Source organism: Crocodylus siamensis, chromosome 10, assembly GCF_052110815.1.
Source record: "Crocodylus siamensis isolate JL-2025a chromosome 10, ASM5211081v1, whole genome shotgun sequence".
Taxonomy (NCBI): Eukaryota; Metazoa; Chordata; order Crocodylia; family Crocodylidae; genus Crocodylus; species Crocodylus siamensis.
Genome location: NC_143404.1, coordinates 33,846,899 through 33,871,230, shown reverse-complemented (window position 1 = coordinate 33,871,230; position 24,332 = coordinate 33,846,899). Strand labels below are relative to the sequence as shown.

At 45.2% G+C, this 24,332-nt stretch overlaps 1 protein-coding gene across 2 annotated transcripts in view; it reads right to left on the bottom strand.

The window, feature by feature from the left end:
* CTNNA1 (catenin alpha 1) overlaps nucleotides 1–24,332 on the bottom strand; it is a 179,234-nt gene that overhangs the window by 50,660 nt on the left and 104,242 nt on the right. For both annotated transcript variants that reach the window (XM_090064372.1, XM_090064371.1), the window contains 2 exons: nucleotides 15,562–15,642; nucleotides 11,734–11,886 (listed from right to left, as the gene is read on the bottom strand). In XM_090064372.1, the coding sequence (XP_089920498.1) occupies nucleotides 11,734–11,886; nucleotides 15,562–15,642 (234 nt within the window). The remainder of the gene's footprint in view (nucleotides 1–11,733; nucleotides 11,887–15,561; nucleotides 15,643–24,332) is intronic.

Here is a 24,332-nt window from a genome sequence, read left to right as displayed (position 1 = left end):
CATCATGATATTCCCCCTGCTGCTCTCCCCTGACATCTACCCCATGGTTTTCAGAAGGCCTACCTTCCACTTCTTACTGCTATGAATGCCAAGTAAAGTTTTCAAAAGTCCATAAAAGTTCCTTTGGTTAAGCAACTAATTAGGCACCAAAACTTATTTCCAGTTAACTTAGCACCGGAAATTGACTGAGTATAGAGGGGTTGTAAATGCACTGCCCACCTGGAAAAAGGTATAGAGGAAGAAATATTTACTAGAAGGAACTACTTCTACAAAAAAGCTTCCGAGTCCTCGATGACATTACTTGTCTAGATTCCAATACAGTTAGGGAATAATAAGATTAAAAACCAGGCATTGGGCTGTATTTGGTTACTTATACATTAAGTATTAAAAGCACTAGCAGAGGTAACCATGCATGAAGCTCTTAAAGCTATTTAAAAGCGCTTTTGGGACAAAAACATTGACATACCTGGAAGTAGAATGTTGTTAAGCCCTCTAACAGTTTTTACCTACATGTGTGTGGTGTGTGTTGTTTTTGTTTTTAAAGGCTACAGGCCACTATTATTGTGAACATGAACTGTACCTTCATAGACATCCTTTACAGGCATTTTTCTATTGAATACTTATGCCCGTCACTGAGAAAAAGATAATTTTGCTGGGGTGGGGAAGAAGGGGTAATGGAGGAGAATCACCAGTTAGTCAATTCCATCTCTTCTGCGTCCCATCTACCTTCACTGCCCATAGCCTTTGTATCTCCTTTGGCACCCAGAGATAAAAGTGTAAATCTCACAAATGTTACTTCAGTCTCCATGGATAGTACTACTAGGACTTTGTCTCTGCTGAAGAATATTCAACAGCTCTATCTCATTTCAACTTGATTACTGCAGCTTCCCGATATGGTCTCCATGAATACTGAACAAGAAGAATGCTCTATTCAGTTCCACTAAAAACTCTCCATTCATATCAAAGTTCAGTTCAAATCTGCAATCATTTTATGTTTCTATTAGCTTGTTCCAGCCATACAGATTACTCTTCTCTCTGTTGTCTCAAGACACATGCAAAGAAAAAGGAGCACCCTTTCCTCTGTTATGCCCATTCTGTCCTTCTCCCTTCCCCACTTACACCCTTGTAAATTAAAGAGTATTTCCATTTTTCTACCCTTTGTACTTACCAGCAATCACAGAATCTGCTGTTACACAATGCTGTATAGCAAGGCTGCCTAACTGTTGGCCTGCAAGCTATATGCAGACCGTGAGCAGTTAAACTGCACCCCATGCGGCTGGTTGGCATGGCTGCAAGAGCCACTGGGTTGGTGCAGCTCCAGAACACCTAGAGTGAATGCCACTGCCACCTAACCCCTCTCCCTCACCCACCCTTCCTTGTCCACCAAATTCAGGTCTTGGGTCACCACTAGCAACTAAAAATCAAAAAATCAACTGCAGAGGAAAAAAAAGGGGCAGGTGGGGTAAGTGGCAGTGGCATTCACCCCCTGATGAATTCACCTTCCGGTAGCCATACTCACAAGCTGCTGCTGGGAAATGGGCTGTCTGGCTCACAGGATGCCCTACAGGCCAGATTTGTGGGGCCAAATGAGTTGGACACCTCTGCTATACAGTGTAAACATACTAAGTGAAACAAGCGACAAACACAAGAACTGTACAAAAAGACTGCTTGCTTTTGTTTAAGTATTCTATGCAGGGTCTCTCTCGTTTTGTAAGGAAATGAAGAAAGGAATGATTTGGTGATGCTTTCTTATTTTACTTATAATTATGTATTTATGCAAAGAATGAATGCTTAAGAAGATATTAACAACGGCAAATGAATTTATAAAGATAATAGTTGACGGATAAAATGAGCTTGCAGAGAGAGTTTATTCGTCTGGAAGATGCATCAAATTTTAGATGGCATATTAAGGAAATGTGGGTCATTTACTGTATATATTTGTTTTAAACTGCTGTCTGTCTTATCCACAGAAATTATCGTTACAACAACGTGCCTGTTCTCTTGAATTGTTGAATAAACATGTTACTATAAATTTTAACATGGAAATTAGATTCTTGAATTGGATGCCTTCACCTCCACTGTCCATCCCAGAGGGTGAAGACATTTACCCTGTACTGGAAGCTTATCTTTGAATGCAACAAAATATACAAATAAAATAGAAGCTTTGCAAACATTTCTGATAAAACAGCTCACATCACAGGGGAAGTAGGTTCTCAGGTACCACAGCAACGACAGTGGTTTAAGTCTTAAGAGATTAAAATCTCCAAGAACTCAGAAATAGTTTCATGTCAATATTTGATACCAAGTATTTTCTTTTCCTCAATGTGCAGACCACAGGTTCAAAACTGCTGCCCTAGATGATCAGCATAGCTCCTTCAGCTAAGAAAAACAAAGACTATGACACAGCATACACTATCTGCTTCCTGGTCTTAAATCAAGGTTTTTGTTTTGGGTTGCTTTTTTAGTGGGCGGGTGGGGGGAGGAGTTTGGAATAAAGGCTTTTAAGTGAAATCTCACTTGAGAAAAGTATTCATGTATTAACTATTGAAAAAGAAGCATGTCCCTAAAAAGCAAGGTTTATTCAGAGTTTAAAAGCATTATGAACTATTCCAAAATATCCTTCATTAGACCTTGCACCCTTAAATCTTTGACATTTTTAGACTGCAAACTAGTTAGGATTAAAAGTGTACATTAGAAAGAAATCCCTGATAACTGTATCAGCACAATCTTATTCAAACCTAAAAGCTTTCCAATTAAACTGCACAGTACCAGACAGTTGGAAGTCAACAAACCTAAGTTTTCATTTTTTTTCTGAAATATTAAATGCTATGAATACAAAGTTACTGGTTGACATTTTTGGTATTTCATTTTCAAAATCAGAACAGCAAAAACTGGTATATTGGTCAAAAACCAGCTGCAAAGGTAAAACACGAACAGAACTGCAGAGGGGAGAATGAGAGCTAAGCTGGGCAGGGAAAGGCCATTTTGGTTGGACTGGAACTGAATTTCAAGATGTTTGAAAGGAAAGGACTGACAAGCTCAACATTACGTCTTACGGTTCTGTCACCCCTCCAAGGGAGCAAATAGCTGGCTCTGCTGTAGGTTTGATTGGCAAGGCTAGAGAAAATATCCGAGACTCAGTTTCTAAAAAGTAATGTGCCAACTGTCAAAGTAATGCCCTGGTTATTCTTGCAAGTCAACTTCTGAACTTGTACTGAACCCCCTTATAAGGTAAAGCAAATAGCTCATTTAACAGACTAACTAACCCTAGTACAATGGCTTTGAAAGCCACTTTTGAAACATACTGTTCAATACTGTAAGAGGAACAGAGGCACGTCATACCTCACCCGTGTCAACTGAAAACCTTTTAAAAGCAGTTTTTGCCCTCTCTTGAAGCAGTAATTCACAGAAGACAATAAAAGGCCTGCGTTCCAGAAACCCATCAAGTTACCAGGTTGCCTAAGATGCATTTGTTCTGACAGACCACAACAGGCAAATGTGCTCTGCAGAGGAAAGGGGAGAGAGCACACAAAACAGAAGAGGAGTCAAAGGAGAAAGTGCACGAAGTGGAGAACTCAAGTGGGGAGGCCCAGGATTTCAAGTCTCATCTCCACTGCTGTTGTTCTTAATACTGTTAGGTGCTCCACAACTCTTTCCAAGCATGACTCCTTATTCTAGGAAACAGCAGCATGTTCACCCCTCCCCCACCCTTCACCCTCAAATAAAAGGGAGATAACAGAATGGCTGCACAAAAAAGTACTCCGGGTAGAGCTGAGATTAGGACCCAAATCTCTAATACTTAAATTTCATCTACAGTACCTTTCAAAAACAAACCTGCAAAAGGGTACATTTACCCGAACAGGTCACAACTACTGCTTTAATTTCTAGACCAGTGGTTTTCAACCTTTTTTAGACTCGCAGCACCACCCAGAAAATGCCAGGTCTTCATTTTCGGGTTTTTTTGACCACAGAAAAACAATACAACAGTTTCCTGTTGCAAAAAAACCAAACAACTCAGAAAGACCACAACTACGGATTTGTATTCAAAAATCTCTGGGCTCACCTTGTGAATCATGCTTGCAAACCTAACAGTGCTAACACTGTTGGCACTGTGTAGCACCCTGGTTCAGAAATCACCAGCGTCATCCCAGTAAGAACCCCTCACAGAGTCAATTATGTCATGATTCCAAACAAAGCTCAGTGTTCCACATTTCAGTCATTTGTCACATTTTGATGTTTTGAGTCACCCAGTAGGAGGTCCCAAGACTGAAAGTTATGATAAATTACCATGTACATTTCTGCTGCAATAAAAAAAGGAAAAGAAAAAGAAAAAAGAAAAAGCACCATCTATTCTCATTGAGCATCTTCTGCTCATATAATTAAGTAACTTCCAGTTGTAATGTTTTTTCTGCAACAGCCTAAGAAAAAAAGTCCAACATGCTATAAGGACAATGACTTCCAACTTTTTTTCATCCAATGATCTTACGAGAACCCTTCTAGCCCTAAACTTCTGTGAATCTGTGAAAAACAGCCTCTGAAAAACCATCAAAGCACATCACTTCAGTATTACCTTCAGTCAGAGGTGTTTATTGTTTACGTGCACAAGTGTTCTGCCTGTAAGGACAGGACTTTACATAATACACAAGCTCCGAACAATTCATTTGGTGTTTTACATCTAAACACAAAGCTAAGTCCATAATACCACTTTATGCACTGATAATGGCAACTAGTCGGTGCTTTTCAGGATATGCCGAGTAGAAAGGCAAGTCTCGTCTACATGGTAATTGACTGGTATAGTTGTAGCAGAATAATAATTCTGTTACAATTATCTGAATGCATCAGAATAGCATGTTCAAACCATGTCAGAGTTATACTGACATACCTACAACAGACTAATTCTACTGCCATCTTCTATGCCAGTGAAGTTCTCTCTCCCTACAGACCTAAGAGAGCCAACTGCTTAGAGAAATTAGACTTCAGCAGATGAATTCAGTGGAATTACAACGGTAAATTCAGATTTCTGAATTATATCAATTTTAAAAAAACTTCTAATCTCTACCTGCAAATAAATTTATACACTTTGCATTTATGTAAAAGCAGGTATTTTAAAATGCAAGTTCCCCAATTATCAGTTCTGACAGATAATTTTCAAATAAAAACTGAATTGTAAAGATTCCTGTTAACTGTGGTTAATAGTCAACTGTTCAGCACTGGAGTTCTAGCTCCAGCTTTAATTACAGCTGCCTAGTCATTTCTCTTTCAAGGCCATTCCACTGCAATTGTTTAAAACTTGGTTGAACTTTTCACCCTCTAGGCCGACTTTGTTGTCTGGCTTCTGCAAGACATTTTATTTTATACATAATTAGATAAATAAGATATTAAATAAAGCTGGGATGAAATGCATCTTAATTTAAGAATGAAACAAGAAAAAAAACACTTTTTACATGGTTTTTATCAAATGCAAAAATTTCTAAAGAGTTCTTAGGCCAAAAAGGTTGTACAGCATTAGAAAGTGAAAAGTTGAAAAAGTGTAAGAAGTGCTTCCTACTGCCCCAGTGAAAATTCGTTTTGTTTTCCCTATAAGAAGATGCTTTGAAAAAATCTCAAGTGTATGCATATGCAGCTTGTTTCCTCACGCACTTTTGAACAAATGCACTTCAATGTTTTACAAGACTAGAGAGCATGAACAAATGGGTCAAATTTTGAATGCAATTCCTCGCTTGCTATTTACACTATGACCTAAAGTCAATCCACAGTGACAGAGGCAAGTCTGACTGCTTTTCTAAACAGCTTTCTAGAATAAAATTTACACAAAAAATATCCTCTGCAAATCTGAATTCAATCTCTGCTTTAAAGTCTTCCATGCGAACTAGTGGGAAATTTTGCCACTGACTATTTTGTCAGCAGATTGCAAACAGTTGTCAGTGTTGTTTTGCTTGTCATTCTGGGGCTGTCTAACCAAATAGCGAAGGCACAAAGTTTAATTTTTTTTAAAAGGGAAAATGCCGTTAAAGCTAGATTAAGAGGACATCAAAGCTGCAACTGGGGGGGAGGGGTGGGGGGGAGACTCAGAAGGCAAGAAATGAGAAGTTTTAAAGATGCACAGACAACAACAGTTAATTTGTTTGGGGTGCCAACTTAGGTTGCATACCACACATTCAAATAACTTGGGAGATTTCTCCCAGGTTGGTTCTCCTGGTATAGGAACCTACCCAGAGCCACATATACAGACATTCAAATACTGAGACCCTGAACAGTAGAGAGCTTGAAATGCTGGCCACTGCATAGGAACATATCAAAGGACTGTGAACAAACTAAATATGCTTGAGGTTGGGGGGAGTGGGAGGAGGCCGGCAGGGGGCATCAAATACGTGTGCGCGTGTGCATGTATGCACATGGCAGCCAAGCAGTGATGGAGAGCATTTCCCTTAAGTAAGTTGGTGGGGAGGGGGCAGGGGAAACATATACCCTCTCCAATTTCTGTACCCACAGCAGACACAGGGCTGCAGCTGGCCTAGACCAGCAATGGCAGAAATCACCCGTGACCCAGCAAGCAGGACCTGGCATGGGAAGGCAGAGTGGGGTGGCAAGACTTGTTGCTGTCAGCACCCTCATGCCAGCAATTCCACCAGTAGCATGAGAAGCAGGGATCCTGGTTTTCCATGATACAAACAAACAAAAAATGGCAAATTCTACAATAAGATCCCAAAATCTGTGGTTAAAATTAAATGCCACCCCCTGACCTGTTGGTGTCCCTCACTCCCCCACCGCAAAGTCCCCCAGCCTTGCTTGTACCCCTTGCCCCCCACCCATAGCCCCTGCCCCCCAGTCCTGATTGAGGGGGCCCCCAGCTGCCAGGGCTATGGAGCCAGGGACCCAGGTCAACAGCCCCGTTCCCAGTGGAAGGCAGCAGTTGCTACAGCAGGAGCACAAGCCAGCTCCCCTCCTGCTGTCTGCCTGCTGCAGGCTCAGGTGGGACTGGTTCCTAGTGGCAGCATGCACTCCCAGGAGGCAGGGGGGACCCACATCCCCCAGATCTGGGGGTGGGGGAGGGGCGGGGGGGGTGTGCACTGCCCCCATGAAGACAGAAAAAGTGTGGCAATGGCAGCACAGAGCTTGCAGCAGCAGACAGCTTTCTGGTTTGGCATGCTGTGCCTTGCCGCGCCAATCGCACACACTGCGTTTCAGAGGGCCTGGGGTAGGGCAACAGGGTGGGAAGCACAGCATTTGAGACCCAGGGTTTGCAGCTGGCTGGGCACTCTGGCCAGGGAAGTGGAAGTTTGCAGTCTCCCCACTTCCAGATGGGGTGCCTGGCCGGCTGCAATGCCCACCCCTGCAGCTGGCTGGGGGCTGAGGGAGCAGGGAGGTTTGTAGCCGGCTGGGCACTCCGGCCAGGGGGGAGAGGCGGGGAATGTTTGCAGCCTGCCCGCTCCTGGCCAGAGTGCTCAGCAGGCTGCAAACCCTCACTGCTCCCAGCCGGGTGCAAACTGGACTGCCCAGCCGGAGTGCTTGGCCAGGGAGTGCCTAATCTGGCTGGGGCCTGAGGGAGTTGGGGAGGCTGCAAACCTTCCACCTCCTCCTGGCCAAAGTGCCTGGCTGGCTGCAAGCCTCCCCGCTCCTTCAGCCCCCAGCCAGTTGGGCCCTCCCTGGCTGGACACTCTGGCCAGGAGGGGGCGGTTTGCAGCTGACTGAGCACTCAGACCAGGAGCAGGCAAGATGCAAATCCTCTCCCGACCCCAGCGGCTGGCCAGGGAGTGCCCAAGCTGGCTAGGGGCTGAGGGAGCAGGGAGGTTTGTAGCCAGCTGGGCACTCCGGCTGGAGGTGGGGGTTTGCAGCCTGCTTGCTTCCAGCCAGAACGCTTGGCCGGCTGCAAACCCCCACTACTCCCAGCCAGGTGCAAACCTCCCCTCCCAGCCGAAGACTGCCCAAGCTGGCTGGGGGCTGAGGAAGTGGGGAGTTTCACAGCTGTCCAGGCACTCCAGTTGGGAGCAGGGTGGCTGCAAACCCCCTCCTGGCCAGAGTGCCCAACTGGCTGCAAACCTCCCCGCTCCCTCAGCCCCTAGCCAGCTTCCCCTGCAGCTCTGCCCTGCAACCCCAAAGCCTCACTTGCTTGCAGTAAGAAGAGTGAGCTTGAAGCAGCCTCTGGTAAGTGCAAGTGTCAGGCCCCACCAAGTGTCAGGCCCCACCCTTCCCCTCAGGGCAGAGCTGGGGCCTTTCTATCCGTTTTGCAAACAGCTCTTGCAGCCTGGAGCTCTGCCAGTCTGCAGAGCTCTTTGCAAAAATAGGGAAATCCTTGGGTTGCTCTGCTAAGAGAGAAAATCCATGTTTTCTTTGCTAGAAACAGGAAATCCACATTTTCCTCATTTTTCCAAGGGAAACGGAAAACTCGGATCCCTGCTGAGGAGTAACAGGTCGGGGGGGAAAAGGGGGGGACGGGACACGCTGCCCTTACCTCCTTCTGCCACCAACTGCTCACATGCTGGGCCGCAGGTCTACCACACTGCCATGGCTCAGCCACCTCCACCACTCCCCTTAGGCTGCAACTCCACCCTGGAAGATGGGGTGAGGGGCAGTGCAGGTGACCTGAGGGGAGTGCAGACAGCTCCTGCCCAGTCCAGCCAGGCTGCAGCCCCATGCCTGCTGTGGGCGCAGGAATCGAGGTGGAGTGTTAGACTATCTGAATACTCACCCCTGCTCCACACACTGGGGGTGCTGGGGGAAGGGGAGCAGCAGGTCAGGATTAAGGGTCAGCTGCAGGACCAGGGGGTGCAGGTCAGGAGTGAGGGTGACCTCGAGTCCAAAAAGGTTAAGAACCACCTCTCTAGAGGCTTCCTTAGTCTGCATGCCTTAGTCTACACAGTCTCCCACGGGACAGTGAGGGGGTTATGCTGGAGGACTATATTCTTTTCCTAAGAGAAGCCACAGCATAAACAGACATTGGATCTCCCAGGAGCAACTTCAAGGTCTCTCCTGAAGAGGCCAAGCCATTTCCAACACCTGGAAAAAAAAGCTTGAACTTCTGTACACTCAGTTTCTCCTGGGGGAGAAGCAACTCTCCCAGGAGAAACTGAGGGTGCCTGTACACAAGTGCGGAGGCTGCTGGAGCAGCGTAATCACTGTGCTCCAGAAGCCTCCCATGTCTCATGTATCAGCATCCCCACACTTCAAAATGGTGATGGGGTGCTTGAACTAAAGTTCGTCAAATGCGCCTTAGTTCAAGCACCCTCATACATGAGATGCTGTGGTGCTTTAATTAGAATGGCTCTCGGAGCTGCTCTGATTAAAGCGTACCCCCCCGTGCAAATGTAAAGGTACCCTGAATGTCTATACAAGGCCTTAAAGTATTGTTCTTATTCAGTTTATGCTGGCCAGACCACTACAATCATACACCTGCAACAAGTCAAGAAAGAATCTTGCCTTAAAAAAAAAAAAAAAGAAAGAAAAAAAATTTGAAATACAGATTAGAATAAAGTTTGCTTTAGGCCTTAATACAAAATACTGAGACTGGCATAAAGTACTCATAAAAAACATATTTAGGGGTGCAATGATGGGCAGTTTATACAAAGCTGAAGACAGACTAGTACAGCTTTAAGTTTTAATTTTTCCAGGTGGTCCAAAAAATATGCAAGAGGAAAGCGGTTTTGGGGTAATATTTTTCTTAACACAACCATACATAGATATTAGACAAGCCTTGAGGCACAAAGGGTCCCTCTTCACAGAACACCTTTAGATGAAGTATGTGAGAGGTAAAGATTTTAGTGGGTGATATCTTTTATTGGAGGAACTACCAATAAAAAGTTAAAGTTAGACAAGCTTTCAAATGCAAGGCATTCTTTACGGGTATCATTCACTCAGGTATTGTAGCCAAAACACTAATGAGGTTTTGATAGCATTGAATAAGTGATCAGGGAATTCTGGTTGCTCTGAACACAAATTCACTGTCCTTCCTTTATTCACAGTGAGTTTCTCCATGATGGTTAAAATGTGCATTACTACTTCCAACAGTGTTCAAGTTACCTAAGGTTATGCTAACCTGTACTAAAATGCCTCACAATACTTATTTAATGCACCTATATAGTGGTGGCAAGAGTACCTTAAACTAGTAAGAAAAATGTAAAATTACTGCAAGGAGAACTACCTTCAGTAAAACTGATTTGACAGTTACATTGTTACTTTAGAAAAATAAAGATTCTCACGGTGTAAAAATACTCAAGCCTGAAAGGTAAATGGACTCAACTGTGGTCAACCAGCAAAATAGAATATTAACAGTGATACATTTTAATCAGCATTTGACTTTTTACAAATGCTACTGAGCTTATTAGCACCAGTAATGATTCACTTAGCCCCACAGCAGCATATAAATGGATACATCAAAACTTTTAAAAAGCTAGCAAAACCAGCTATGCATTAAGAGCGAATAATAACTGCAGACTGTGTTCCTTAGGTGTTTAGTCTGCATTACCGTGAAAGAACAAAATGTGAATGCTAAGGCAGTCAGTCAATGTTAAGACATACTGGTCATGTCTACACATGTGCTTTACTGTGAAGTACGCTGAGGAGTAAAGCATCACCATCTACACGTGCAACGACATCAGGCCACAGTAAACTAATTACCACTGCCATAAGATAGTATTATCAGGGACAGTATTATCTTACAGTGGAGTAATTAACTGCAATTAAATACAAGTGTAGACGCTGACTGTGGGCATAAATTGCACCTGGTCAGCCCAGGCAGCAAGGGGCCAGACTCCTGCCTCCCACCTAGCTGCATGGCTCCATACTTTCAGGATCCTTGCACACCAACCAGCCCCTCTATTGCTGCCACCTGGAGCCTGGGGCAGAGCAGGGCAGGAGTGTCCTTGGCATAAACTGCTCTGCCCCAGCTCTAATTGCTGCTGTCCCAGGCACATGTGTAGATGCTGCACCTGGGAGTAGTTTATTCCAGATCAAACTGCTCCAGAGTTTACTGCATGTGTAGATGCAATTACCAAGTAAGACATGGAACAAATTTCATGTTTCTCAATTGTAAAGCAGTTGCCAAGACATTCACTTGAATGACAGACTGACCCGTGTTTTACATATTGCAATTAAATGGCAGACTAATCTGTTTAAAGTAAACACTGTTAGAAATATCTTGCAATTAAGAATGAATTCTATTTGGTGGCCAAAATTTACAATTAGTATTTTTATACCAATCCCATTTTAGAGTTGTGCACTGACATTCATAGCGTTTTGTATGGAAATCTGCAACTTTCATTCTAGACTTCTAGAACTCAGCTCATTTAGGTACAAATTTAATTGGAAATGTATATTAACACACATTTTGTGGGCATGAGACACCCCAACTAACACTCAGGAACTATTCATTTCAGTACCTTAGAAAAATTTTAGCGCAATATAAACAAATGAATCCACAGTACTTAACTCCCACTTTTAAATACATTTCCAATATAGTTTGAGTCTCTGATGCATTATCTCCATTTCACTAAAACTACAGCAGAAGCAACATCTTGTTATATCACTGCTTACAAGATTTTTTTTTGGTGGGTGGGGGGGGGTAGGTACCTGAATGAAGATTTAACTGAACTAACTGAATTTAATTAACTGAATTTGAAATTAAACCAACTGCACATTAACTGAATTTGTTAACTGCTAGAATACAGCTGAAGAAAACTTAGAAGTTAAGTTAAAATTAGTACAAGTGCTGCCTTAACTAGGTTTGTACCACCTTACCTCAATCAACTTATTGGCATGTTCACGGAAAACCTGTGCATATTCTTTAACTTCCTTTTCATTCCCATTCTTGGCAGCTTCAATCAATACGAGAAGTGGAACATTTGTTTCCAGAAAAGAGTCTGACACATGATCCATAACAGCTTTGCGGAGCTAAAAATTAAAATCAAAATTAGTTAATTTTCTTTTACCAGAAATTAACCACCATTTTACTGCAATGAAATAATAGAAGAGACAGATTTGTTTCTTGCAAAAATCTGAGCATTTGTTCTACAACCAAACCCTCTTTCACTACCTGACAAAGACTCTTCTGCTCTTGTGCTCACGTGGAAGGTTTTTTGTTGCAATTCCATTAAATCTTTTTAAAAACAAGAACGCCTTTGACCTCGTGTCCCATGATGTCCTCATGGAAAAATTGGGAAATTGAGGCCTAGACAATTTCACAGTCCAATGGCTGGGGAATGGGTTCTGTGAACAGACCCAGTGAGTGATAGTTGACAGAACTGAATCAACTTGGCACACAGTAACTAGTGGCACCCCACAGGGCTCCGTTCTCAAACCTGTACTCTTCAAAGTGTTTATAAATGATCTGGACTTGGGTGTTACAAACAGACTGGCTAAGTTTGCTGATGACACCAAGCTACGGGGAAGTGCAGTCACCCTAGAGGAGGGGGTGTCAACCGGGGGTACATGTTCCTCTGGGGGTACTCGGGAAGGCCCTAGGGGATACGTGGCAACGGCGCAGAGAAGTAGGGGGCAGGGCCACCAGCAATTTGTGCCGCTGCGTGCCATGTGCCACCAGTGCTTTTGTTTTCGCTGTGCACTGCCAGCACTTCTGGTTTTGCCATCCTCGCCCCCCTCCCACTCATTGACCAGCCACTGGGGGACTCCCTGCTTCTTGATCGGCTGCCAAGGGTACCGACCAAAAAAGGTTGAAAACTCCTGCCCTAGAGGATAGGTCAGCCTGGATCACCAGCCTCGACAGACTTACAAGGTGGGAGGATCAAAACCTGATGGCATTCGACACTGAGAAATGCAAGGTGCTCCACCTTGGGAGAAAGAACCCACACCACACTTACAGGCTTACAGAGTAGGCAGTGCTATATTAGCTAGCATCATGTCTAAGATAACTTTTGAACTCTGTGAAACAGATTAAGGCAAGCCTGTAGTATAGACTCACAGACATTAGGGCTGGAAAGGACCTCGCAAGATCATTGGGTCCAGCCCCCTGCACCAAGGGCCAGGAAGTCAGCTAGGGTCAAAGGATCCCAGCAACATAAGCATCCAAATGCTTCTGGAAGGAGTCCGGAGTAGGTGCTTGCACCACCTCTGGAGGGAGTGTGTTCCATTGGGACACTCTGGTGAACAAGTAAATCGCCCAGATCCTGATGCACACCCCTGATATATTTATAGGCTGTCACCAGGTCACCCTTGAGCCTGTGCTTTTCCAGGCTGAAGAGTCTCATGGCTCTCAGCCACTCTTCACAAGCATTATTCTCTTGCCCTCTGATCATGCATGTGGCTCTCCTCTAGACTCTCTCAAGCTTCTCCATATCCTTCTTGAATTGTGGAGCCCAGAATTGAATGCAGTACTCTGCTGCGGCCTCACCAAGGCTGAGTACAGTAGGAGGATGACAGCCTGAGATCTACTTGAGAAGCATCTATGGATGCAAGCCAGAGTTTGGTTTGCTTTACCAGCTGCGCCATCACATTGGTGGCTCATGTTCATCTTGTGGTCAATCAATCATGATCCCCAAGTATCTTTCAGCCGTGGTGCTAGCGAGTGTAGCACTGCTGAGTCTATAAGCATGCTGCAGGTTTTCCCCTCCATCCACAAGGTGGAGTACTGTGGTACCCAAGTACCTTGCATTTGTTGGTATTGAATGTCATCAGGTTTGTATGGACACATTTAAATTAATTTAGAAGTGTTTATGCTAGTTTGACACTTTTTTCTTTGCTGATTAATATGTTGATTTGATGTATTAATTCTACATAAGAATAACATTTTAATTTTTTTAAACACTTTACCAACTTTGAAAACACTAAAGCCACTATATTTTGATACATCCAGGGTTAGATTCAAAGCAATATTTCCATTTTGTAAGTGACTTGTCTTTAGTTTATAACATAGTATGCACATACACATTTCACACCAAGAAAATGCTCTTTAAAAATAGTTTTCTGACTTGTAATTTGACTCCACAAGAGTTGTTTCTTCTTATCACTGACTTACTATCATTAGCATGACAATTCAGCATCTATACAGGGGTGGGAAATTATTTCAGCTAGAGAGCTGCTTAATGAATTTTGGTGAACTGCCTAGGGCCGCAAAGGCCGCCCCACCCCTTGATAGGTGCCCTGCCCCCTAGTTGCTATCTTGGGACTAGAAGTCCCACCCCTAACCCCTGACCTTTGCCATCAAAAGTCCTTCCCCTTGCTCCCAGAAGCACTCCTTGGGGGGGAAGGGGGGGAGGGGGGGCAGGTTGCCATCTTGGAACCAGAAAAAAGTCCTATACTAAAAATGAAACATTTACTATAACATATATGTTTTGACCCAATTTACATGCATTTGTGCAGTGTACAGAGGTGACTGCATAAAAGCTCAGTCTTATTCTTGTACACTGTGGGGAATGTATGGGGAAGGGTGTGGCTGTGTGTGTGAGGGTACGAGTATGTGTGTGGGGGGTGTGGAGGGGGTGGATGTGTTAGTAAGGAGTAGCTGTGGGGGACTGTCCTCCCCCACTCATCCCCCCCCCATATGCCCCATCCCGCTGGCACACAGCACCCACCGCCAGGAGCGGCAGCGGCAGCAGCAGCAAGTGGCAGGCCCTTGGGGTGCTCGTGGTCTGCACAGGAAGAGCCTCCTGGTGGTGCATAGCTCCAGCTGCTTCAGGGAGCTGCGTGTGGTAGCAGGGAGGGGGCCAGGCCAGCCTGCCTCCCTCCATCATGCAGGGCTCCCCACCTCTTACATGCAGTTCCTGGGACACAGCCCATGCTGGAAGGGTGAAGCCCTGCGTATTGGAGTGAGTGGTCTGGTCCCATTCCCGGCTCCATCACGCGGAGCTTCCCACCACTTCTGGCAGAGTCCCAGGATCTGAATGTGGCAGCAGGGAGCAGCAAAGGTCACTGGCTCCATTGTGTGGGGCCTGCCCCAGTGGCACGAGTCCCAGGAGCTGCATGTGAATTGCAGGGAGCCCAGTACAATGGAGCCAGGCTGACCCAGGTGCCATGCTCCCACTGCCTTGCTGAATGCAAGCTCCCACTGCCTTCCCTTCCTGCTGCCCTCGTTGCTGCAGCAGGGACATGAGGAGCCAAGCAGTTTTCCTAGCAGCAGCAGGTCTGCCCAGAAGCTGTGTGCTGGCTGGACCAGGGCTCTTCTCCACACAAGGGTGGGAGTACCGTGTGCTGCCCTGGCAGGAGTAGGTGGGGCTCAGGTCTTATGCAAGTGCAGCAGGGGCAGCTGCGGGCTAGGAAGGACACAGTTAACTGGTGGGCACCTGCCCACAGTCTGGATTGGGGGGGGGGGGGGGGGGGGGGGGGGGGGGAGTGCATGACAGGCTGAAGCCATCTTGTGAATTGTATTTTGCCCACCCCGATCTATGATGTCTTGCCTATACTAGTTAAACTTTAAGGGATTACAATTCAATCCCTTATACTGTTGTGAGAACCAAACGCAACCAGCTAGCTTTCAATGTATTCTACAAGAAAAATAAGCAACATTACTATCATCAAGCAACATAAAGAAGCCATAAAATAAAATATTTCCAAGAGGGAACTTATTTAGAAATGCATTCATTTGTATAAACATTAATTTTACTTATTCTATACCTGTCTGCGCAAGTCCCTCGTCTTTTTAGTCATTTTGTCTATTGCAGAATTCAGAGCATCGCTTCTTTCTTTGCGACCAGCCTGGAGAACAAGAGACAGACCAAGGTAAATGTATGTTATTTATTGTTTGTTATGAAGAAAACATTTGCAATTTACTTCAAGAACAAGTTTATACTCATTTAAAAATACTATATACATATACACATACACAAAATGAAAGCTGTTTGTACCCATGCAAAAAGAAGCAATCTCCCTATTAAAGTACAACATGGTCTTTTTCAGTGGTCTGAACACATTTCCTCTATACTTTTCTCAAGAGAAGCTATTCAGGGATAGAGGAGAGGGGGACTGACAGTTTTCAGAGTCTTTAAGTCAAAGGAGCTTGACTCACTAGGAACAAATCCAAAAACAATATTTCAAACCCAGGATTCTTTTGATTTTTTTCCTTACAGATCTAAGGAAGCCCCTAACACCTCCTCCAGCAAAAAAAACCCCTAGAAGCTACAGTTCATACTCTCACCAGGCTCATGATATGAAGAGATGCATACATGAAACAGAGCCATGTCTAACCCGCACTCAAGCATTTTAAGCAGAGGGGATAATACTCCAAAATGGTCATCTGCAGGATAAAAGATGAACGTTTCTTAGAGAGTTTTGCACTTCATAGCCACTATACCAGACTTGTTTCATGCAGCCAGAATGGTAAGCTAAAATTCCAAAAGTAAAGAACATCACCAATATTATTATCTGAACCCACGCACAGAGTATTGGACTGAAGAGTACTGGATTATTAGTCTTTGGTACAATAAGATATTACACTATGAAAACTGATATGAAACCAAGGGTACAATCTGGCTTTGGTTAAGCAGACAATGCAGGTAAACATTTCATAATACAGATAATTATATTGGCCACTCAATATTCTGAGAATTATTTTAGCGCACATGATTTTTTCCCACCAAATTTAATATACGTTTAAAATATGCTTTAAACATCTACAAAGCAATTTTACAAAGTTCTTTCCTGTGCTCAATGCAATTAAACTGCTGAGAAAAGAACACATTAACCACTATTAAAGTGAATGTATGCTAATTATCAATTCTCTAGATGATAGCATGATTTGAAAGATCTGGATGGGCAGCTTTGAAATCCTAACAAAAGGATCTGGAGTCTTGCATAAAGTAGAAAGATGTCAAGTGATTGATGGGCTTAAACTAAACTGGGGACAGCCAGGCTCAGTTATATTTTGATCACTGGTAGCTACCAAGCATACATTATTCAAAACCTGTCACTATCATGGTCAGATAATTTGATTCTGTCACACAGATTTCAGTAAAAGGAACGCTGGAATCTAAACTATTACCTGAACAGCAGCAAGTTATTCAAACTATTCCATCTTTCTTCATCCTCAAAGTGATCTATTAAAATATTTCACAAAATGAAAACTACTGCTGATTTCTATGCATACAGGTATAGAATGCATGTCAAAACCTTCCATTCACGAAGATTTCGTAAAAAAAAAAAAAAAAGCGGTACAAATGGTTCTGCTTTACTGAATATATTTTACTTACTTCAAGTGAAAGTTCCAGTTGGGTATCTGAGACTCATTTAAACCAAAGAAAAAAGTGGCTAACAACAAACAAGAAAGATAATCATCCTAAGTAGAATATGAGCTAGTCAGCTTTGTGTTGGCTTACTTATGCCAATCTAAAAGTCAATTTACCTGTGTACAACCACCAGAATAAATGCTTATGGCTCATTAATGGAAAAAAAGGCAATCTAATAGCAGTTACTTACTGAAATCTCATGATTTACTAAGATTTTCCCAATCGTGACATGATCACCTCCTAAGAAGGAAGGAATAGGCTACACTTGGACCTAGACAGGTTACAGGGGTGAACAGATGAGAATAGGATGGGATTCAACACTGGCAAGTGCAAGGTGATGCACCTGAGGAACTGCTTTCTTGTCAGTGCAGAGGCAGAAAAGGATCTTGGAGTCATCATTGATGCCAAGATGAACATGGGCCGGCAGTGTGGGGATGCAGTCAGGAAGGCCAACCGTACCTTGTCATGCATCCACAGATGCATCTCGAGCAGGTCCAAGGAGGTGATAACTCCCCCTCTAGGAGGCACTGGTCAGGCCGCAGCTGGAGTACTGCATCCAGTCCTGGGTGCCACACTTCAAGAGGGATGTGGACAACATGGAGAGGGTCCAGAGGAGGGCCACTCGCATGATCAGGGGGCAGCAGGGCAGGCCCTACGAGGACAGGCTACGGGACCTGAACCTGTTCAGCCTCCACAAGAGAAGGCTGAGGGGGGATCTATTGGCCCGTTACAAACTAGTCAGAGGGGACCAGCAGGCACTGGGGGAGTCCCTGTTCCCCTGAGCACTACCAGGAGTGACTAGAAATAACGGTCACAAGCTGGCAGAGGGTAGATTCAGATTAGACATCAGGAGGCGCTACTTCACGGTCAGGGCAGCTAGGACGTGGAACCAACTTCCAAGCAAAGTGGTGCTGGCTCCCACCCTGGGGGTCTTTAAGACAAGGCTAGACGAACACTTTGCTGGGGTTGTTTGACCCCAGTACTCTTTCTTGCCGTGGCAGGGGGTCGGACTCGATCTGCTCAGGTTCCTTCTGACCCTACTATGAAACCTCAACAATGCAGCTCAAAAGAAATGCATGGTATTATATCCTATTTTACCTTAACAAAGATAAAAAGCCAAGCATTTGATTATTTTTAAAGAAATATAATTTTACCTCTCACATAGTCTATAAAATTGTTTCAAAATTAAAGCAAAACTGAAATATTTCCTTCAAGCTTGTTAACTTTATCTGGTATTCTGGCATTATAGTAAAGAAGCTCTAGGAAATGAGGAATAAAGCAGCTTTCACAGGATTTCCTAACAACGAAGATGTCAGAAGAGCAATGTTGAGACAACTGTACCTGCAACCTGCCATCCCATCTTTCAAGCAGAACTTGCTGTAGCAGGTCTCAGCTGCCAACACAAAATCATAAGCCAACCAGTGATAACCAATTAAGACAAAAACACTGCATACTGGGACCTGCAGTCTTGATGAGTCACATTTGTATAAAAGATCAATGCATCCCGTGGCTCATCTTGCACAATTCCAGTGCAGTTCTGGCTACATAAAATCATACAGTAAGGTCAGACAAAAGCACAACAATCATCACGGATCCTGGTTTTCTATGTTTTAAAATTGGAAATTTTCTGATTTAAAACAAAATGGAAAATTCTGATTAAAACCCCCCAAATCCACATTTCTCCATGATTCAAATGAAACACCACTATATATACAGGTATCAATTGAATGCAATGTGTTATTGACATATTTACAATTTTAAAGTAATTTGGATGCCTAACAGTGCCTTGAATCACTATAAAATAAATTCTAAATACCTATAAAATGTTGATGTTTGATTTGGGGGTTTTTTTATCATGGAAAAAATCAGAGCTCCTCCTGCCCCTTTCGCTCCCCAGGATGTGGGGTCCAACTGTGGCTGCTCCCCCAGCCACCACTGCTTTGAGGTGCTGCACAGCCCTGATATTCTGGTGCCCTGACCCATGCCATTGTCACGCATTCCCCACCCGCAACTCACCTGGCCCTGCGGATGCCCCTCGCTCCGTACCCCCCCCCCCAAGCCCTGCAGGGGCCCTTCGCCCCCCGCCACCCCTCAGCCCTGCTGGAGGGGACCTCCAGCTACGAGAAATATGAGACTAGAGACCTGGGTTTGCAGCCCTTGGCCCCCACAGCAGCTCCTGAGCCCTAACTGCCACCCATGGGAGACAGAGCAGTGTGAGGAGCCCTGCTCCCCTTCCCCCAAGGATAGCACAGGTGAAGTAGAGCCTGTGGGGGCAGCAGGTGCAGGCTGCCCACTGTAGGCTTGGGCAGAGGGAATAACTGGTTCTCTGCCACTGCATGCACTGCTGGGGTGGGGCATGGGGGACTCATGCCCCCCAGATTTGTGGGGGCTGGGTGCAGGCTTGGGGCTCCCTCCCCCGCTGCCCTCCCTCTGGGGCCTCTGTGGCGCAGTGGGCAGGACCTCGTGCAGCAGGTCAAAGCAGGGCTGTGCGCTGCTGTTGTGAGCCCCATGGTGTTATCCCTGCTGCCACTAGGCAGGCAGGGGGTGTTTTGCCATGGCAGTGCAGGGCTCCCAGCAGCAGTGGCACTGAACTGCCCTGCCAGGTCCCACCCACTGGGCTGTGGAGACCCCAGGAGGAGAGCAGCAGAGCAGGAAGCCCGAGCCTGCAGCAAGCAACCTGCCCCCGCCCCCCGTACACAAATCTAGGTGGCACATGCCCCCCATGCTCTCCCCAGGAGTGTGTGCAGCAGTGGGGAGCCACCCAAAGGAGCCATCCTGTCCCCCCAGACAACCCACCCAGGGCCCTGTCCTGCTCCCTACCTGGGCCCTGCAACTACGCATTCCAGCCCCGGGCTCCATATATTGCCTGGACTAGGCAATAGCCCCAGCCTCACCCAACTCCCTCATTATGGGGGCCCCAATTCCCCCCCGCACCTCCACGCAAGACTTACCTGCAGAAACTGCTCTCCAGGCTGCCTGATGGCCATGTGCATGTGGACATGTGCACATTCACATGGTAACCCCTACCTGACCACCCTTCTCCTGCTCCTCTCAGCCAGCCTGCAAGGGGAAACGCACCGTTTCCTGTGTTTTTCTCTTTTGAAGGAGAAAAACCGTGTTTTCTTCCTTACAATGAGAAAATCCACGTTTTATCATGACAAATGGAAAACCTAGATCCCTGATGATCATCTAAAATGAGCTCCTGCATAATCCCAGCCAGTGATATCTGAAATCAGCTCGACAACTGTGGCTGTTAATAATTGATTTATTTTAGACACTCTAGTTTATTTTAAGTCTCAATATGTTGAAGTTCACTACACTTGACTAATACATTTGAGAAGCTGATGACCCTCATTGCTTTAAAAACAAAACCAAACAAAAACACAGCATTCCTTATTTCTCCTTTGAGCTTTCACTAAGTCAAGTGTACCCATGAAACTACAGCACAAAAACATCTAATTCAATTGTTTCACTTGTGCATTGGATTAAAAGGATTGATCAAAGTGAATCCTGAATGTCTGAGTTCACTAACAGGATTATTAGTTAACCAATGCTATCTCATAAACATTAGACATTAGGGCTGGAAGGGACCTTGGAAGATCATCAAGTCCATCCCCCATCATCGAGTCCAGCCCTTTCTTCTCAGAAGAAAATATCAGTGTTGTGGTCAAGTATTAAAAGCTACTGATGTGTCTAATAGACTTATTATGGTCCTGTTGGCTTAGTCCATCATTAGCAGGGATCCTGGTTTTCTCCATTTAAAAATCCAAAATTCTCTGATTAAAGCGTGCACACAAAAATATCTGTGTTTTTTCATGATTACAATGAAACACCACTATACAGTAAAATTCCTGTTAACCACCATGAGTGAGGAATGGAAGGCTTCCAGTAAGCTAAAAGTGCTGGTTACCTGAGGCACAGGTTTCTGGCCAGACACAGTGGGAAGGGGGGGCAGGAATCACCCTCGGAGCAGGAGGGTCCTAGCTGCACCCTGGCAGCTCCAGCTGCAGCCGTGCCCTGGGTGTTAGAAGCTGCAAGCCCCCCGTCAGAGGGGCAGGAGGAAGAGCCTGGCCCCACGCTCTGTGGCGGGCACTGCTCCCAGCCACTCTGCATGAGCCCTCAGGGCTGCAGCCACTGCCCAGGGGCACAGGACTCTTGGCTCTCACGCTGGCCGAGGCAGAAGGTGCCTGTGCCAGAATCGGGTGTCCCCCCCACCCCCACGTCCGGCCATGTGCCATTCTCCCTCTCCCCCCAAACGTTGGGGCAGCCCAGCCGCAGGGTGCTGCAGGAGGGGAGAGGGGCACACATGCGGCCAGGGAAGAAAGCGGCATAGCAGGCAGGAAAGCACGACCAGAGTAGCACCGGGGAAGTTGCTGGGCTGGGCTAATCATGGAAAAATCAGAGCTCGTCCTGCCCCCTTCACTTACCAGGATGTGGGGTCCAACTGTGGCTGCCCCCACCCTGCTTTGCAACTATTAAAATGTTTACTATTTCCATAGGAGCAAAATGATTTCAAAGCCACTGGAGTGTTTTGCTGTTGGACCTACAGCATAGGGGCTTGTGTAAAATAAGAGAACATCAGCTATTACCATATTTACTTAGAAATATGTACGTATATAAAAATATATTCAAAGACAACCCCTGCCCCCCAATAGTTATATGTATACATGGAAAATTATACGTGTTAAAATTATAACACATATAATTTTCCAAGTATAGAATCTATTTAGTGGAAGGTCACCTTAAATTTGTTCCCCTCCTCCCCCTACTCTGACAGGGGAAGCAACAACACCCAATACTCCTTGCTCGTAGTCTGCCGCACCCACCACCTGTCCCTTGTGCCACTGGCCCCCTCCCAAGTGACTGACCCCCACAATGGGCTGAGCTTTCATGCACCCCACCCCCACCCATCTCCTTCATGTGTCTGTGTGTGGCCCTGGCCCACATGACTGCTCATCTGCCCCCAACCCACTCCCCTCCCTGCAGCCTCTGCCAACCTCTTGCCTTCCCCACCTGTGCCTGTCACCCTATCCCCTGCCCCCTCAGTGCCTGTGTCTAACCAATTCTCCGCCGCCTGTTCACCCCTGCCCACCTCCACTCCCACTTACCTTCTGCTGCAGCTCTGGGGTGGTCAGCAGCACCAATGCCCCAGCTTGACTCCAGCCCAATCCAGCCAGGAACAAGTGTTGGCAGCTCCCAGCTGTGCTGGCTGGGGGTGGAGACTTCAGAGCCGGAGCAGAAATTAAGGGGGAAGACAGGGGCAGGCTGCTCAGTTTCCCCTGCGCTGCACCTGCTCATCTTCCCCATTCACCCCCCCCCCCCCCCCCACACACACTGTGGTTTCCTCTATGCTCCCCTAGCTGACTCCTTCCTCCCCTTACCCCCCTTAAAACAAGCCATCCTGGCCTGGAGCAGGCAGCAGCTCAGCTCTGGCTTCAGCCCCAAGCTCAGGGCCAAAGCAGGAACTGAGCAGCTGCCTACCCCAGGCCAGTATTCAGATCCAAGATGAGGTTCCTCCACCATGCTGACAGGGGGTGGAAGGAAGAGGGGTCAGGAAGAAACAGGCTATATCTTAGATTCAAATAATGATTGAAAATACCACGGTTAAAAAAACCCTAGACTCAGAATTCCCTTCAATTCACTGTGGTAGTACTCATTGGAAGGCAAGTAAAACCAAACAGCGTAGTAGCCAGAAAATTATGAGCAAACGGAATGTCAGCACAGACCTACTGCCTATTGTGCATTAGGGGCAGCTATTTGCAGATGGTTTGACTTTGAGAAATCAGCACTCTTGACTGACAGCTGTGCATCTGCCAACTTCATTCTAGATTGGAGGTTTTAAAGTAAAAAAGGATGACCTTTTAATAGGTATGGGGAATTCAAAAAATACAGTTAAGGTTGGAGGAGTCATCTATTTTTGTCAATTACAAAACATTTTTTCCTCTTTCTTTGAATAAAACAAATCATTTTTTTAAGCTTACTATTTCACTATTTTTTAAACACTATGAGGTCTATATGCTGGAAGTGTAGAAGAAAAAGTAGAATTGATAATGAATAGCTGTCAAGTCCTTTAAAAAAAACCAAGGATTAGCAACATGCACCAATACCCAGAAACCTACTGCATTTTACTTGATGATAGCAGTAGTTCTTTAAGCAGAGAATTCCCATATAAAACAAGGATGGATACAGCTTTGAAAAACAGAAATTTCTCAGTAGAAGTTCACTTAGGTACAAACTCAGAAACCTTCACCTCCTTTCTGATCCTTAATAGCAGATCTGTAATGAAAATTCCTGTTACCAAGATAACATTGCATTTATAACTATTTTGACTTGTAGACTGAAATATTAGCTAACTGAACCAGAACTGTATTTAATGGAGTATATTTGTGAAAGGGCTTTTTTATTTTAGAAGAGTGTTTGCAAAGTAAGCAAACTGGGGTATTCTGAAAGGAAGGTCTCAATTAGCGAAGTAGTCAGGTTCTCTTGTGCTTGGGATGCACTTTCCATACCTCTTTCTTTACTAAAAAGGATGACCTTCCACTCACTCACTCCTATAGGCTTACTGATGGCAAATCTGACAATAAGCAGCACCACTGGATGGATTCATGGTGGAGCAGGAAAAGTGATGATAAGAATTTCAACAGTATTTTCAAATCTGGGATCCAATGATTCTGTAAGGGCATATGCCTCCAAATTTTACTGCAAGTTAAGTGCAAGGAACCGCCTTCCTGCTGATCTACATAACAAAACACAGTACCAAGTATTTAGCTTAAAAAAAATTGTTCCTTGCCTCTTGTACAGCTTTCCCGAAGTCTCACAATAGTACTCATATTCAGTCCCAGATGTTACCCCCCCACCATTTTATGAGTTGAGTCCTAATTGCTTTATCTGCCCCCAAGTGCAGTACCAAGGGAGGCATATCCTACTTAGTCTGGTAGAGTTAGTACCTTGTGGAACAGATTAAAAATCTGCAGCTTTTGCCAGGTAAAGCAGAAAGTTAAAAGAGCAGGTGACTGATAATTCCTTGTGCTACAGCCAACTTTGTTTCTCTTTCCGCCACCCCATGTCATGGAAGCCAGTCAAATCAAACCAATTTATGAAGCCTCTCCACCACCTCCTCACTCCCATCTGCTGCATTTGAATAACCCCTGTATGCAGCTCAAA